This window comes from Chelon labrosus (genome assembly GCF_963514085.1).
Source record: "Chelon labrosus genome assembly, chromosome: 3".
In the NCBI taxonomy this organism is placed as follows: Eukaryota; Metazoa; Chordata; class Actinopteri; order Mugiliformes; family Mugilidae; genus Chelon; species Chelon labrosus.
The window spans coordinates 9,682,613-9,696,738 of record NC_140339.1 but is presented as its reverse complement, the minus strand read 5'-3'; the positions used below and the strand labels follow the sequence as shown (position 1 = coordinate 9,696,738).

The following is a 14,126-nucleotide window of genomic DNA, read 5'->3' as shown; positions in this document are numbered from 1 at the left end:
CCCAGACACAATTCTCCTCCAAGCCGCTCTCCACCATCCCACACTTGGGTGGCACCCAGGCAGTATCGTATCCGTAGTCATGCCAAGTCTTCTGTTTTGGGTGGTTTTGACAATTGATGGCTTTCACTTTTCCCACATTGACCACAACCCTAATGACGACCCTGTCATGCTTGGGGTGATCAATGGGATAGCGGCTCGCTTTCTCCAGATTTCTGCTGAGGTAGACGCCGCGACCTAGCATGCCATCTGCCGACTGACGAAAGCCAGAGGCCAAGATGCTATCAGCACAGGCTCGAGTGGTTCCGTGGTACATGACATATGTTTTGTCATTAACGGGTTTTTGGAGCAGCCATACTGCCCCTGGTGGCAGAAAGTCATCTTTAGTCCACTGGTAACGTGACCCCCGGCTCATGTTGATTTCCCTGCAGTAAAGATGTTTATTATGATTTAAGGTGTAAAATAATAATAATAAAATAACAACATGACAGGAATGAAAATTAACAATCCTTCATTTACAGTCTTTGCTTCCCTCAGAATTTTATACATTTCTGCATAAAAATTATTTAAAACAGAAAGCAAAGAGAACCAATCAAACAAATGAAACAGATACAATGATATTGTAATATTGGATAAACAAGAACATTTTCTTGGATAAACAAGTATTAGAGCTTGGGTTAAATCATTGGAATCATTTTTATGCAGAAATATTGAAACTTTGGCTGCATATACTTTTAAGCAGCACTGTATGTGGATCATCATTTGTTCTGAATGTATTTGACCTAGCTTAGCACCTTAAGCTCATCTTTATCAAAAGAGAAACAATAGCAGTTCTTGTACCTCTGTGACAATTTACTCAACAGCTTTTTTTAGATGTAAGAGCGCTGCTATTTTTTTACGGACCTGATTACTATAAACAGTTCACAAGAATAAGGAAACTATGTTTTACTACTTAAAGAAGTATATCATTGCAAGGTTCTGTGTTGAATGCTAACATACTAAGCATCTCATTTGCATTGTAAACACAAAGTACTTTTCCTGCAGTGCCACCAACTACTACGACCAAAACCGTTAACTGTGCTTTCTTTCAGTTACATGAACTGGTTCTGTCATGTTTTCTGTCATGTCTTCCATTTTTTTTCATAGTCATGTGTTCCGTTCTTGGTTTTTCAGTCATGGTTTAGTTTTCTGTCATGTCTTTCGTCATGTCTTTCGTCATGTCTTTTCACAGTCATGATTTAGTTTCTGTCATGGTTTAGTTTCTTGGATTTTCTGTTAATTGTATTTTGTTAAGTCTTGGTTTTTTCATTGTCATGGTAAGTGTTTAGTTTTTCTGTTCTGTTTCCTGTTTTATTTTGTTAAGTTCTGAACTTCCTGTTTTTGTTACTCCCTGTCTCCATGTTTTCTTTTGATTAGCTCATTGGTTTCACCCTGGTTTCTTGATTTGCCTCACCTGTGTCCCGTCACCCCTCTATTCCTCGTGTGTGTGTGTGTGTATATAGCCCTGCCTTCCCCTTTGTCCCTGTGCCATAGTGTTTCATGTTGTCCATGTATCATGCCATAGTTTTTGTTCATGTTGTAGTTTTTCATGCCACGTTGTAGTTTTTGTTTGTTCTTGGATTTCCTGCCACGTCAGCAGCGACCTTAGTTTTTGTAAGTTGTTTTTTTTGTTAATTATAATATAATTATATTTCACCTACTCCTTCCTCAAGTCCTGTGTTTGGGTCCTAAACCCCCATTCCCCAACACCCGTTCTGACAGGTTCATAGTTTTCCAACCCTGACCTTATAAAAAAATACTAAATATCTTCTAAAAACACAGTTGAAACATGTGGTCGCTTGATCCTACAAACAGCAACATAAGTCCTACTACTAATTATTGACATTTTAAAGGTGTGCCCTGTTCACGTACCTCTCTCTGGATCCTTCCAACAACGGCTGAGTCTCACTTTCCTTTATATAAAGACCTCAAGCTTCAACAAGTAATTCCATAAACTGACATTTGCTTTCGTTTCATGTCCTGCAATATATCTTTCATTTACAACCATACCTGGCCGTATTTGTAAGGTGTGGTTGGCACAGAGTAGTGTCATAATCCATTTGGCACTCGACTGATTCTCAGTGGGCACCTTGGAAGTCACTTGGATCTACCTCTGTGTTGTGGGTCTTTATGACTATATTGTTTCTGTCTTTAGGCAATTTACAGTTGAAACCAGATGTTTACATACACTGTGTTAAAAGACACATAAACATTTTCTCCTCACTGTCTGAAGTTAAATTAGACTAAACCTATCCCGTTTTAGGTCAGTTAGGATTACTAAAATTATTACTATTTGCTAAATTCCACAATAATGAGAGAGAGAATTTCTTAGAGAATTTTTTATTACTTTCTTCAAAGTCAGAAGTTTACATACACAAGATTACTATGTCTTTAAACAATGAAGGAAAGCCCTGATGATAGTGTCATGGCTTTGGAAGCTTCTGATAGGTTAACAGACAACATTTGAGTTAATTAGAGGCACACCTGTGGATGTATTTTAAGGCTACACCTCAAACACACTGCTTCCTTGTTTGACATCATGGGAAAATCAAAAGAAATCAGGCAAATTATCAGGAAGAGAATTGTGGTGCTCCACAAGACTGGTTCATCCTTGGGTACAATTTCCAGATGCTTGAAGGTGCCATGTTCATCTGTTCAAACAATTATACGCAAGTATAGACACCATGGGAATGTCCAGCTATCATACCGCGCAGGAAGGAGGTTCTATGTTCCAGAGATGAACGTGTTTTGGTCCGAAATGTGGGAATCAACCCCAGAACAAAAGTTAAATACCTTGTTGTTATGATGGCTGAAGCTGGTAAGAGAGTGTCATTCTCCATAGTGAAACGAGTCCTGTACCGAAATGGGCTGAAAGGCCACTCAGCGAGGAAGAAGCCATTACTCCAAAAGAAACGTAAAAAAGCCAGATTACAGTTTGCAAATACACACAGGACATGTCCTGTGATCTGATGAAACTAAAGTGGAACTGTTTGGCCATAATGACCATCATTACATTTGGAGGAAAAAGGGGGACACTTGAAAGCCTGAGAACACCATCCCAACTGTGAAGTATGGGGGTGGTTGTGTCATGTTGTGGGGCTGTTTTGGCGCAGGAGGAACTGGTGCACTTCATAAAATAGACGACATCATGAGGAAAGAACATTATGTGGAAATACTGAAGCAACATCTCAAGACATCAGCCAGGAAGTTAAAGCTTGGGCACAAATGGGTCTTCCAAATGGACAGTGACCCTTAGCATACTGCCAAAGCAGTTACAAAGTGGCTTAAGGAAAACAAAATCAATGTTTTAGAGTGGCCATCAAGCCCCGATCTCAATCCCATAGAAAATTTGTGGGCAGATCTGAAAAGGTGTGTGCGAACGCGGTGGCCTACAACCCTGACTGAGTTACACAATTTCTGTCAGGAGGAATGAACCAGAATTCCAGCAGACTATTGCGAGAAGCTTGTGGAAGGATACCCAAAGCGTTTGACCCAAGTCATACAGTTTAAAGGCAATGCTACCAAATACTAAGGAAATGTATGTAAACTTCTGACTTTGAAAAAAGTAATAAAAAATTCTCTAAGAAATTCTCTCTCTCATTATTGTGGCATTTAGCAAATAGAAAAAATTTTAGTAATCCTAACTGACCTAAAACAGGAGAAGTTTAGTCTGATTTAACTTCAGACAGTGAGGAAAAAAGGTTTATGTGTCTTTTAACACAGTATAGGTAAACATAAAATGATAATAAGGCGTCTTTTGTGTCTATGTCTTTAAAAAATATTTAAAAATAAAAAAATAAACCTACAAGGATATGTAATCACATGTGATATAATATACCAACACTCACCCACACTAATTTACTTAATATAATAGTCATAGCCTGTTACCTGTTATTGGGTACATTTTGCATTTTGCAGAATGAATCTGGGTGGTCAGATCCCTGTGTTTCATTTGATGGTTATGACCCAAACTACATCTACATTGCCCAGTTGTTTTAGCTGTTGTCAGTTTAGGTGATGTTACTCTCAAAATAGCCGTATGCTGTATGCTGTAATACACTGCAAGTGCAAACAGTACATTTGAATTAATTCCACTGTACATGCCAGGTAGGGATCTGATCTTTTCATTCTTTTCATTCACCTTCATTATATCAGAATGACAGCAGACGCTTCAACTCTGATTTCTGACTTGTTTATTTTCCATGTTACAATGACACAGTTTTAAAATAGATTGTCATTTATTCATTATCCAAATATATAAAAATATATCTGAACATACAAAATTAATTAATAACTGCTCATGGAGTTTTCATATAGCCGTATGCACCATATCCAGAGGAGTTCTAGGTTGGGATTGGTCTGATGGCCTTCTGGATCTTGATTCGTTTGGGATCCCAGACACAATTCTCCTCCAAGCCGCTCCTCACCATCCCACAGTTGGGTGGCACCCAGGCAGTGTCGTATCCATAGTCATGCCAGGTCTTCTGATATGGGTGGTTTTGACGATTGATGACAATCACTTTTCCCACATCGACGGAAACCCTAATGACGACCCTGTCATGCTCAGGGTAATCAAGAGGATAGCGGCTCGCTTTCTGCAGATCTCTGCTGAGGTAGACGCCGCGACCTAGCATGCCATCTGCCGACTGGCGAAAGCCAGAAGCCAAGATGCTATCAGCATTGGCTCTAGTGGTTCCGTGGTACATGACATATGTTTTGTCATTAACGGGTTCTTCGAGCAGCCGTGCTGCCCCTGGTGGCAGAAAGTCATCTTCAGCCCACTGGTACTGTGACCCCCAGCTAATGTTGTTGTCACTGCAGGAAAGATGTTCATTATGATTTAAGGTATAAAATAACTGCAAATAACAAGATGACAGGAATGAAAATTAATCCTTCATTTACAGTCTTCCCTCAGATTTTTCTACATTTCTGCATAAACATTATTTAAAACAACAGCAGATTTTCACACAAGTCCAGAAAGCAGACAAAGAGAACCAATCAAACAAATGAAACACATAATATTGTAATATTAGCTTATTTTCCTGGATAAGCAAGTAATAGAGCTTGAGTTAAAAGCCACTTATATTTGGAATCATTTTTATGAAGAAATGTAGAAACTTTGGCCGCATAATTTTCTTGCAGTGCCACCAACTACTACGACCAAAACCGTTAACTCTGCTTCCTTTCAGTTGTATGAACTGGTTCATAGTTTTCCAACCCTGACCTTATAAAAAATACTAAGTATCTTAGGTGCCTCTAAAAACACAGTTGAAACATGTGGTCGCATGGTCCTACAAACAGCAACATGCAAGTCCTACTACTAATCTTTCGGTCGGATTTCCTGACCGAAAGAGCACAGGTGTTGACGATGGGAGGACGGGTGTCTGCTGAGCTCAGGGTCAGCACAGGATCACCACAGGGCTGCTGCCTTAGCCCAAAACTCTTCACCCTGTACACACACGACTGCGTCTCCACCCAGGACGGCACCATCATCATCAAATATACTGATGACACTATCATCCTGGGGCTCATCAAGGGGGGAGACGAGTCAGGATACAGGGCCCTGGTCAACAACATCCTTGTCTTTGGAGAGGAGAACAACCTCATTCTCAACACAGACAAGACCAAGGAAATTATTCTGGACTTCAGGAAGAATCCTCCCCCTCTACAGCCTCTTTTCATCAGAGGGACTGAGGTGGAGAGGGCAGACAGGTACAGATCCCTGGGACTGCAGGTCATATCTGACCTGAGCTGGACTCTCAACACCACAGCCACAGTGAAAAAAGCCCAGCAAAGGCTCTATTTCATCAGGCTGCTCAGGAAAGCTGGTCTAAACCACCGCCCCCCTCACCCAGGCCTACAGAGGGCTGATAGAGAGCATCCTCACCGCAGGCATCGCTGTCTGGTACGGCAACACCACACAGGCAGAGAGGAAGGCTCTTCAAAGAGTCATAAAGACAGCAAAGAGGATTATAGGGACAAAACTTCTTTCCATGGACTGTATGTACGTGCAGCGCTGTAGGAAACAAGCAGAGGGAATCATCAGAGACTCACTCCACCCAGCTCACTCTCTGCTCAGACACAAACACTTCACGTACAACCTGAGACACAGCAGAGCGGACAGTATTATCACACATAGAACTCACTTTTTCAGCAGCTTCTTCCCTGCCACAGTTAGACTGATGGCAAAACAATAACTACTGAACTTGTGGAAAAAAATAACCAAACACTACCTCACTTTAATTACATGTGCAATAGCTGACTTAATATTATTATCTCTGTACATTTTTTATTTTTATTTTTATTTTATTATTGTGTCATGCATTTGCATGCCCAGCCCACAAGGGCTTACAAGACACCATTATAAAACACAGACAGACCAAAAACCAAAAGTAGATGCTAAACAATACTAACATTAACGATATAAACTGTCCTGACGTTTCATCCAGGCTTTAGTAACAAAAAAGGCTAACTTATAAACATTAAAAGTAAACAAACATTCCATCCTGACATCATCATTTCTCCAACATATTTCAGGGTTTTGAGCAAACAGTTCATTTACAACAGGTACTCTTTGTTCATCATAAAAGGGACAGTATAAAAGAAAATGTGATTCATTCTCCACATAGCTTTAGATTCACTTTTTTGGTAATTAAATTAACATCAAGAGAACTTGAACCGAACACACTGTTAACAAAGGTGGTCCCCTCATTGTGTCTCCTTGTGTTTTACTGGGGCCCCTTGCACTAGACATGTTCACTGACAGCTGACTTAAAGTTCACAAAGTCTCTGTTCCTCTGGGATATTTTTAAATCTGCCGACCTCAAGTGCCAGGGGAAGAATTCCCATTCTTAATTGGGCAATCAAGGATCTCTGATTTCTTGGTAAATTTGCTTTAACATATAATTCTGTTTCATAATTATGCTTGATTTGGACATATGTCCATAATTTCGGTTTTAACATTATATCATTCAACCATTTGTCACTGCACCTGGCAAGTAACTTTTTTCTAATTTTGTTTATGCTGCATGACAAATTATTTCTATAGATATACTGAAAATCGGCTTCTTCAAAGACAGTATGAATCTCTGCGGCCCATGGAGAGTTCTGGGCTTTACTCCAAAGGAAAACTTTCTTATTGATCCTGTCATCTGACATATTAATAAAACGATTCCACAGTTAAATCATATCACACTTTCTCGTTATTGTACCAGGAATCCAGCCCATGTCACCCTGGGCAGCCAAAGAGGCAACATATTTATGAACACCCAGAAAACAGCGTATAGCTCTGTTTTGTACTGCATCTGAAATCCTTCTTTCTTTAAATCCCCATACCCCAGCAGCTGGTGTACAATGTGCAATTTGTTCTGTAGTTCCCAGATAAATGTGCAATAGTCCATCAGTGCAATATTCCAAATACTCTCTCTCTCTCTCTCTCCCCCCCCCCCCCCCGCTCTCCCCCTCACCCCCACCTCACATTCCTAGAACCAGTCTAACCAGTTTATCTATCTACTATTATTTATTACTCTGTCACCAACATTGCCCTCTCACCTCCATACTTCTTATATTGTAATATTACAGTTGTATATTGCTTCTATATTTTGTATTTATATGTTTTGTTGTATCTTCTTTTTTAACTAAACTGTTGACTCTGAGAGTCCTGCACAAGATTTCCAATGTGCCTGGACTGTTGGTTTATGCACAAATGGCCAAATAAAGAACCTTGAACTTTGAACCTAATTATAGACATTTTAAATGTGTGCCCTGTTCACAAAACTCTCTCTGGATCCTTCCAACAATGTAGGCTGAGTCTCACTTTGCTTTATATAAAGACCTCAAGCTTCAACAGAAAATTCCATGAACTGACATTATGATTTTGCTTTGTTTCATGTCCTGCAATATATCTTTCAGTTACAGTCGTATGGGGCCTAAAAGTGTGGTTAATACAGAGATATGTTTGATTCTTGCCATCCAGCGACACAATCATCAGTGATTTTAGGCAGCATGGGATTTACGGGGCTCTCCTGGTTTTGCCCTTTGATGCACAGGCTAAACTATTTACTGCTGGATTCCTGCAGATAAGAAAAAGAGTTGTAATGCTGCCCAGATGTTCATGCATAATGGCAGATCAGCTGCATCTCAGTTAATCAAAAGACATAGTGCTTACAGGACATGGGCAATTAGGAACGCCATTTCTGCTATATTTGCTTAGGTTTTCACTGTTTTCCTGCTCTAATGCTTTTATTTCCACGACATACTGCGCCATAATTGAAATAAATATGTGCATTGTGACTTCGTGGCTCACACAGACTTTGCACTCTTTGCACTTCTGGTCATTTTATGTGTCTGTGTAGGCTGTTTTATTTACCTCAGATAGATAGATAGATAGATAGATTGATAGATAGATATGAGAAAGAAGACACAAAGTCCTAATCCTTACATGTAGCCGTATGCATATCCAGAGGAGTTCTGGGTTGATGTTGGTCTGATGGCCTGCAGGATCTTGATTCGTCTGGGATCCCAGACACAATTCTCCTCCAAGCCGCTCCTCACCGTCCCACAGTTGGATGGCACCCATGATATATTCACGCTCACCCACACTAATTTACTTAATACGATATGCCAAATCGCATTTCCTTGTGCATGTACCCATACTATACGCAATGACAATAAAGTTGACTCTAATCTATGCTAATCTAATCTGAAAATGGCACCTATTCGCCTCTGTACACCTTTGATTTCACTTGTTTTGGACTAGTTTTATGGTTTGGGGACGTCATTTTTTCTGTGATTTAGTCTTATATAATGAGAAAGAAGACACAAAGTCCTAGTCCTTACTGATGTAGATACAATATGTCTTTATGGACATGTCTGAATGTTTGAATTTACTGTCCTGGTACAGAATGAATTTGGGACAGTCACATCCCTGTGTTTCATTTGATGGTTAAGATCCAAACTACATCTACATTTGTTTTAGCTGTTGTCAATTTAGGTGATACCGGCTGTATGCTGTAGACACTGTAATACACTGCAAGTGCAAACACAGTACATTTGAATTAATTCCACTGTACATGCCAGGTAGGGATCTGACCTTTTCATTCCTTTCATTTACCTTAATTGTATCAGAATGACAGCAGACGCTTCAACTCAGATTTCTGACTTGTTTATTTTCCATCTTACAATGACACAGTTTTAAAATAGATTACAGCAAATAACAGAGGATTTCTGGGTTGAGGTTGGTCTGATGGCCTTCTGGATCTTGATTCGTCTGGGATCCCAGACACAATTCTCCTCCAAGCCGCTCCTCACCATCCCACAGTTGGGTGGCACCCAGGCAGTGTCATATCCGTAGTCATGCCAAGTCTTCTGTTTTGGGTGGTTTTTACAATTGATGGCAATCACTTTTCCCACATTGACTGAAACCTTAATGACGACCTTGTCATGCTCGGGATGACCAATGGGATAGCGTCTCGCTTTCTGCAGATTTCTGCTGAGGTAGACGCCACGACCTAGCATGCCATCTGGTGACTGACTAAAGCCAGAGGCCAAGATCCTTTCAGCATTGTCTCTAGTGGTTCCGTGGTACATGACATATGTTTCGTTAGTAATGAGTACTTGGAGCCGCCGTGCCGCCCGTGATGGCACAAAGTCATCTTCAGCACACTGGCAATGTGACCCCCAGCTCATGTTGTTGTCCCTGCAGGAAAGATGTTTATTATGATTTAAGGTGCAAAATAACTGCAGATAACAAGATGACAGGAATGAATAGTAAGAATCCTTCATTTACAGTCTTTGCTTAAATCAGAACTTTCTGCATTTCTTCATAAAAATTATTTAAAACATCAGCAGAAGTCCAGAAAGCAAAGAGAACCAGTCAAACAAATGAAACAGATACAATGATATTGTAATATTGGATAAACAAGTATTAGAGCTTGGGTTAAATCATTGGAATCATTTTTATGCAGAAATATAGAAACTTTGTCTGCATATACTTTTAAGCAGTACTATACGTGGATCATCATTTGTTCTTAATGGATTTAACCTAGCTTAGCACCTTAAGCTCATCTCTACTAAAAGAGAAACAATAGCAGTTCTTGTACCTCAGTGACAATTTACTCAACAGCTTTTTTTAGATGTAAGAGCGCTGCTATTTTTTTGTGGACCTGATTACTATAAACAGTAAAAAAAATCTATCTCATCTACCAGCAACATAGACAAACTTTTTGTTTTTTGTTTACTTTTTTCCAGCACCACTCTGTCTGAATCCCTGTTATGTCACTGGACTGGCTATCTTCACAAGAATAAGGAAACTATGTTTTACTACTTAAAGAAGTATATCATTGCAAGGTTCTGTGTTGAATGATAACATACTAAGCATCTCATTTGCATTATAAACACAAAGTACTGTTCTTGCAGTGCCACCAACTACTACGACCAAAACTGTTAACTCTGCTTCCTTTCAGTTACATGAATTGGTTCATAGTTTTCCAACCCTGACCTTATAAAAAATACTAAATAGCTTCTGAAAACACAGTTGAAACATGCAATCGCTTGATCCTACCAACAGCAACATAAGTCCTACTACTAATTATAGACATTTTAAAGGTGTGCCCTGTTCACGTACCTCTCACTGGATCCTTCCAACAACGTAGGCTGAGTCTCACTTTGCTTTATAAAAAGACCTCAAGCTTCAACGGGAAATTCCATAAACTGACATTTGCTTTCGTTTCATGTAGTGCAATATATCTTTCATTTACAACCATACCTGGCCGTATTTGTAAGGTGTGGTTGACACAGAGTAGTGTCATAATCCATTTGGCACTAGACTGATTCTCAGTGGGCACCTTGGTAGTCATTTGGATCTACCTCTGTGTTGTGGGTCTTTATGACTATATTGTTTCTGTCTTTAGGCAATTTACAGTTGAAACCAGGTGTTTACATACACTGTGTTAAAAGACACATAAACATTTTCTCTCTATTACTCTCTCTATTACTTTCTTCAAAGTCAGAAGTTTACATACACAAAGATTACTATGTCTTTAAACAATGAAGGAAAGCCCTGATGATGGTGTCATGGCTTTGGAAGCTTCTGATAGGTTTACAGACAACATTTGAGTTAATTAGAGGCACACCTGTGGATGTATTTTAAAGGCTACACCTCAAACACACTGCTTCCTTGTTTGACATCATGGGAAAATCAAAAGAAATCAGCCAAATTATCAGGAAGAGAATTGTGGTGCTCCACAAGACTGGTTCATCCTTGTGTACAATTTCCAGATGCTTGAAGGTGCCACGTTTATCTGTTCAAACAATTATACGCAAGTATAGACACCATGGGAATGTTCAGCCATCATACCGCGCAGGAATTAGACGAGTTCTATGTCCCAGAGATGAACGTGTTTTGCTCCGAAATGTGCGAATCAACCCCAGAACAAAAGTTAAATACCTTGTCAAGATGATGGCTGAAGCTGGTAAGAGAGTGTCATTCTCCACAGTGAAACGAGCCCAGGTGGCAAAACAAAGCGCAGAAGATAGTGGGCACTGACCTCCTAGATATGTACCCTGTGTATTGTGAGGGAAATTCTTAAATGTCCCTTATTATTTTAATATTATATGTGAAACCTAACATATGTGGACGCAACATTAGATTGTATGTAAGGTGGAAGCTTGTGGTATGGTCAGACGCTCTGCCTTATGATAATCATGTGGTTGCAAGATATGAATGGATATGTTGTTGTATGCTCCATTGTGTAATATGTTGTGTGAATTAACATAAGGAACTCACTTTAAGGAGTTCAACTTGAAGGAGAAATTGAGGTACCTCTTCCGTGTATATGTGTTCTGGAAAAAGGTCACTGTATTTCACACAATGATGGTTAAAGTGAAGGAGAAGTGTTATGTGTGTCATGAGATGTATGCTGAGATGTTAGTACAATGAGTTGTGTCAAGTCATATGTAATCTTATGATGTGACTACAGATATGAACATTGTTTAGGATAGTATAAACGCTGAGGAGAGACTGCCTCTCTTCAGTCATCATCTGTCGCTGATGAGTGGCTCTTGCTTGCAAGCACTAAAGGTTTCGAGAAACTAAGTATTATGTCATAACTTGGTATTTTGACCAACTCTCATCTGCACTAGACAAGTGACTGATTTTCAGTTGCCACGACAGTATGCTAACCACATGCACAGGAGAGCTAGCTACAATAGCAACGAAGAAATACAATGAGGAACAGTTTCTTCCCCAGAGCTGGAGCCTCCATCACCACCTCTGCTCACACACACCTGATAATAGCTACTGTGAAACAAACATGCAACAACTTTTGTACTGTTGGGTCAATACTTACCTGGTTATACATAGTTGTTTTTGTTTGTTTTTTTGGATTATAAACTGTCACTATTTTACAGTAATCTAATCTAAAAAATGGCACCAGTTCTCCTCTGTACACCTTTGATTTCACTTGTTTTGGACTAGTTTTATGGTTTGGGGACTTGTCTGGAGGCATCCAGGTCTCAGTTTTTCTGTGATTTAGTCTAATATAATGAGAAAGAAGACACAAAGTCCTGGTCCTTACTGCTGTAGATACAATATGTCTTTATGGACATGGCTGAATGTCTGGGCTCACTGTCCTGGTACAGGATGAATCTGGGTGGTGAGATCCCTGTGTTTCATTTGATGGTTAAGATCCAAACTACATCTATATTACCCAGTTGTTTTAGCTGTTGTCAATTTAGGTGATGTTACTCTCAAAATAGCCGTATGCTGTAGACACTGTAATACACTGCAAGTGCAAACAGTACATTTTAATTAATTCCGTACATGCCAGGTAGGGATCTGACCTTTTCATTCTTTTCATTCACCATCATTGTATCAGATGTAAGTCATATGTATGTATGACAGCAGACGCTTCAACTCAGATTTCTGACTTGTTTATTTTCCATGTTACAATGACACAGTTTTAAAATAGTTATTAGCTTTTACCTAATCCACTATGCATATATAATATTTAACATAATCACATTTACATACATTTATATATCTTAACAGAAACTGAGCAGGAGTATTATAAAGAATTTTATTTATGTTCTTATGGGCATTTTCATGCTCAAAGGGGGGAATGTAATGGAAAATTGTGTGTCACATGGTACCTTACACCATAACTACCTGCTCTGCATATACTCATGGTCTGGAATCTTTTTGAACTCTGATGTAATGTGTGGACCTGACACACGTCACTAGTTTTAGAAACATTGCATAACTGATAAGTAAGTTGAATTGTTATATTACTTCAGTTTTACTGTTTTGAGTTCAGGTCATGTTATCTCTGTAAGGCGGAAGGGCCAGAGGAATGTGACCTTCGGCAGATAGGGGATATAAAATGAATCTGTTTTGTGAACTAATTTTGTCACAATCAATGCTTTGTGCTTTGTCTGTGCTGTGAGCCCATCTGTAGATGTTAGATTAAACACACTGAAAGAAGAGTGTTCTGACTGATGATTTCTTAACACAAATTTCCACTACAATTGTCATTTATTCATTATCCAAATATATAAAAATATATCTGAACATACAAAATGAATTAATAACCGCTCATGGAGTTTACTTGTAGCCGTGTGCACCAAATCCAGAGGAGTGCTGGGTTGGGGTTGGTTTGAAGACCTTCTCAATCTGGATTTGTGTGGGATCCCAGACACAATCCTCCTCCAAGCCGCTCTTCACCATCCCACAGTTGGGTGGCACCCAGGCAGTGTCGTATCCGTGCTTATGCCAAGTCTTCTGATATGGGTGGTTTTGACGATTGATGGCAATCACTTTTCCCACGTTGACCGTAACCCTAATGACGACCCTGTCTTTCTCAGGGTGATCAAGAGGATAGCGGCTCGCTTTCTGCAGATCTCTGCTGAGGTAGACGCCGCGACCAAGCATGCCATCTGCCGACTGACGAAAGCAGCCAGAGGCAGAGATGCTGTCAGCATTGGCTCTAGTGGTTCCGTGGTACATGACATATGTTTTGTTATTAACGGGTTCTTTGAACAGCCGTGCTGCCCCTGGTGGCAGAGAGTCATATTCAGCCCACTGGTACCGTGAC

At 39.8% G+C, this 14,126-nt stretch overlaps 1 protein-coding gene across 1 annotated transcript; it reads right to left on the bottom strand.

Moving 5' to 3' along the window:
- Positions 1-4,358: 4,358 nt before the first annotated feature.
- Positions 4,359-14,126, bottom strand: LOC311486122 (uncharacterized protein). Its single transcript, XM_084541884.1, has 6 exons — positions 13,641-14,126; positions 9,253-9,733; positions 6,091-6,137; positions 5,924-5,975; positions 5,383-5,619; positions 4,359-4,892 (listed from the first exon to the last, which is right to left on the bottom strand). Exons 1-6 carry the CDS (start codon positions 14,036-14,038, stop codon positions 4,380-4,382), a joined length of 1,728 nt encoding a protein of 575 aa, XP_084398010.1. The 5' UTR covers positions 14,039-14,126; the 3' UTR covers positions 4,359-4,379.

What these genes read in the sequence shown, in the direction of transcription:
- LOC311486122 (XM_084541884.1), bottom strand. Translation starts at nt 14,038, where the DNA reads ATGTACCACGGAACCACTAGAGCCAATGCTGACAGCATCTCTGCCTCT. An exon ending in CCTCAACCCAGAAATCCTCT is followed by an intron (nt 6,138 to 9,252) that starts GTTATTTGCTGT and finishes GCTGTGTCTCAG; the next exon opens with GTTGTACGTGAAGTGTTTGT. An exon ending in TCAACACCTGTGCTCTTTCG is followed by an intron (nt 4,893 to 5,382) that starts GTCAGGAAATCC and finishes TGTTATTTGCAG; the next exon opens with TTATTTTATACCTTAAATCA.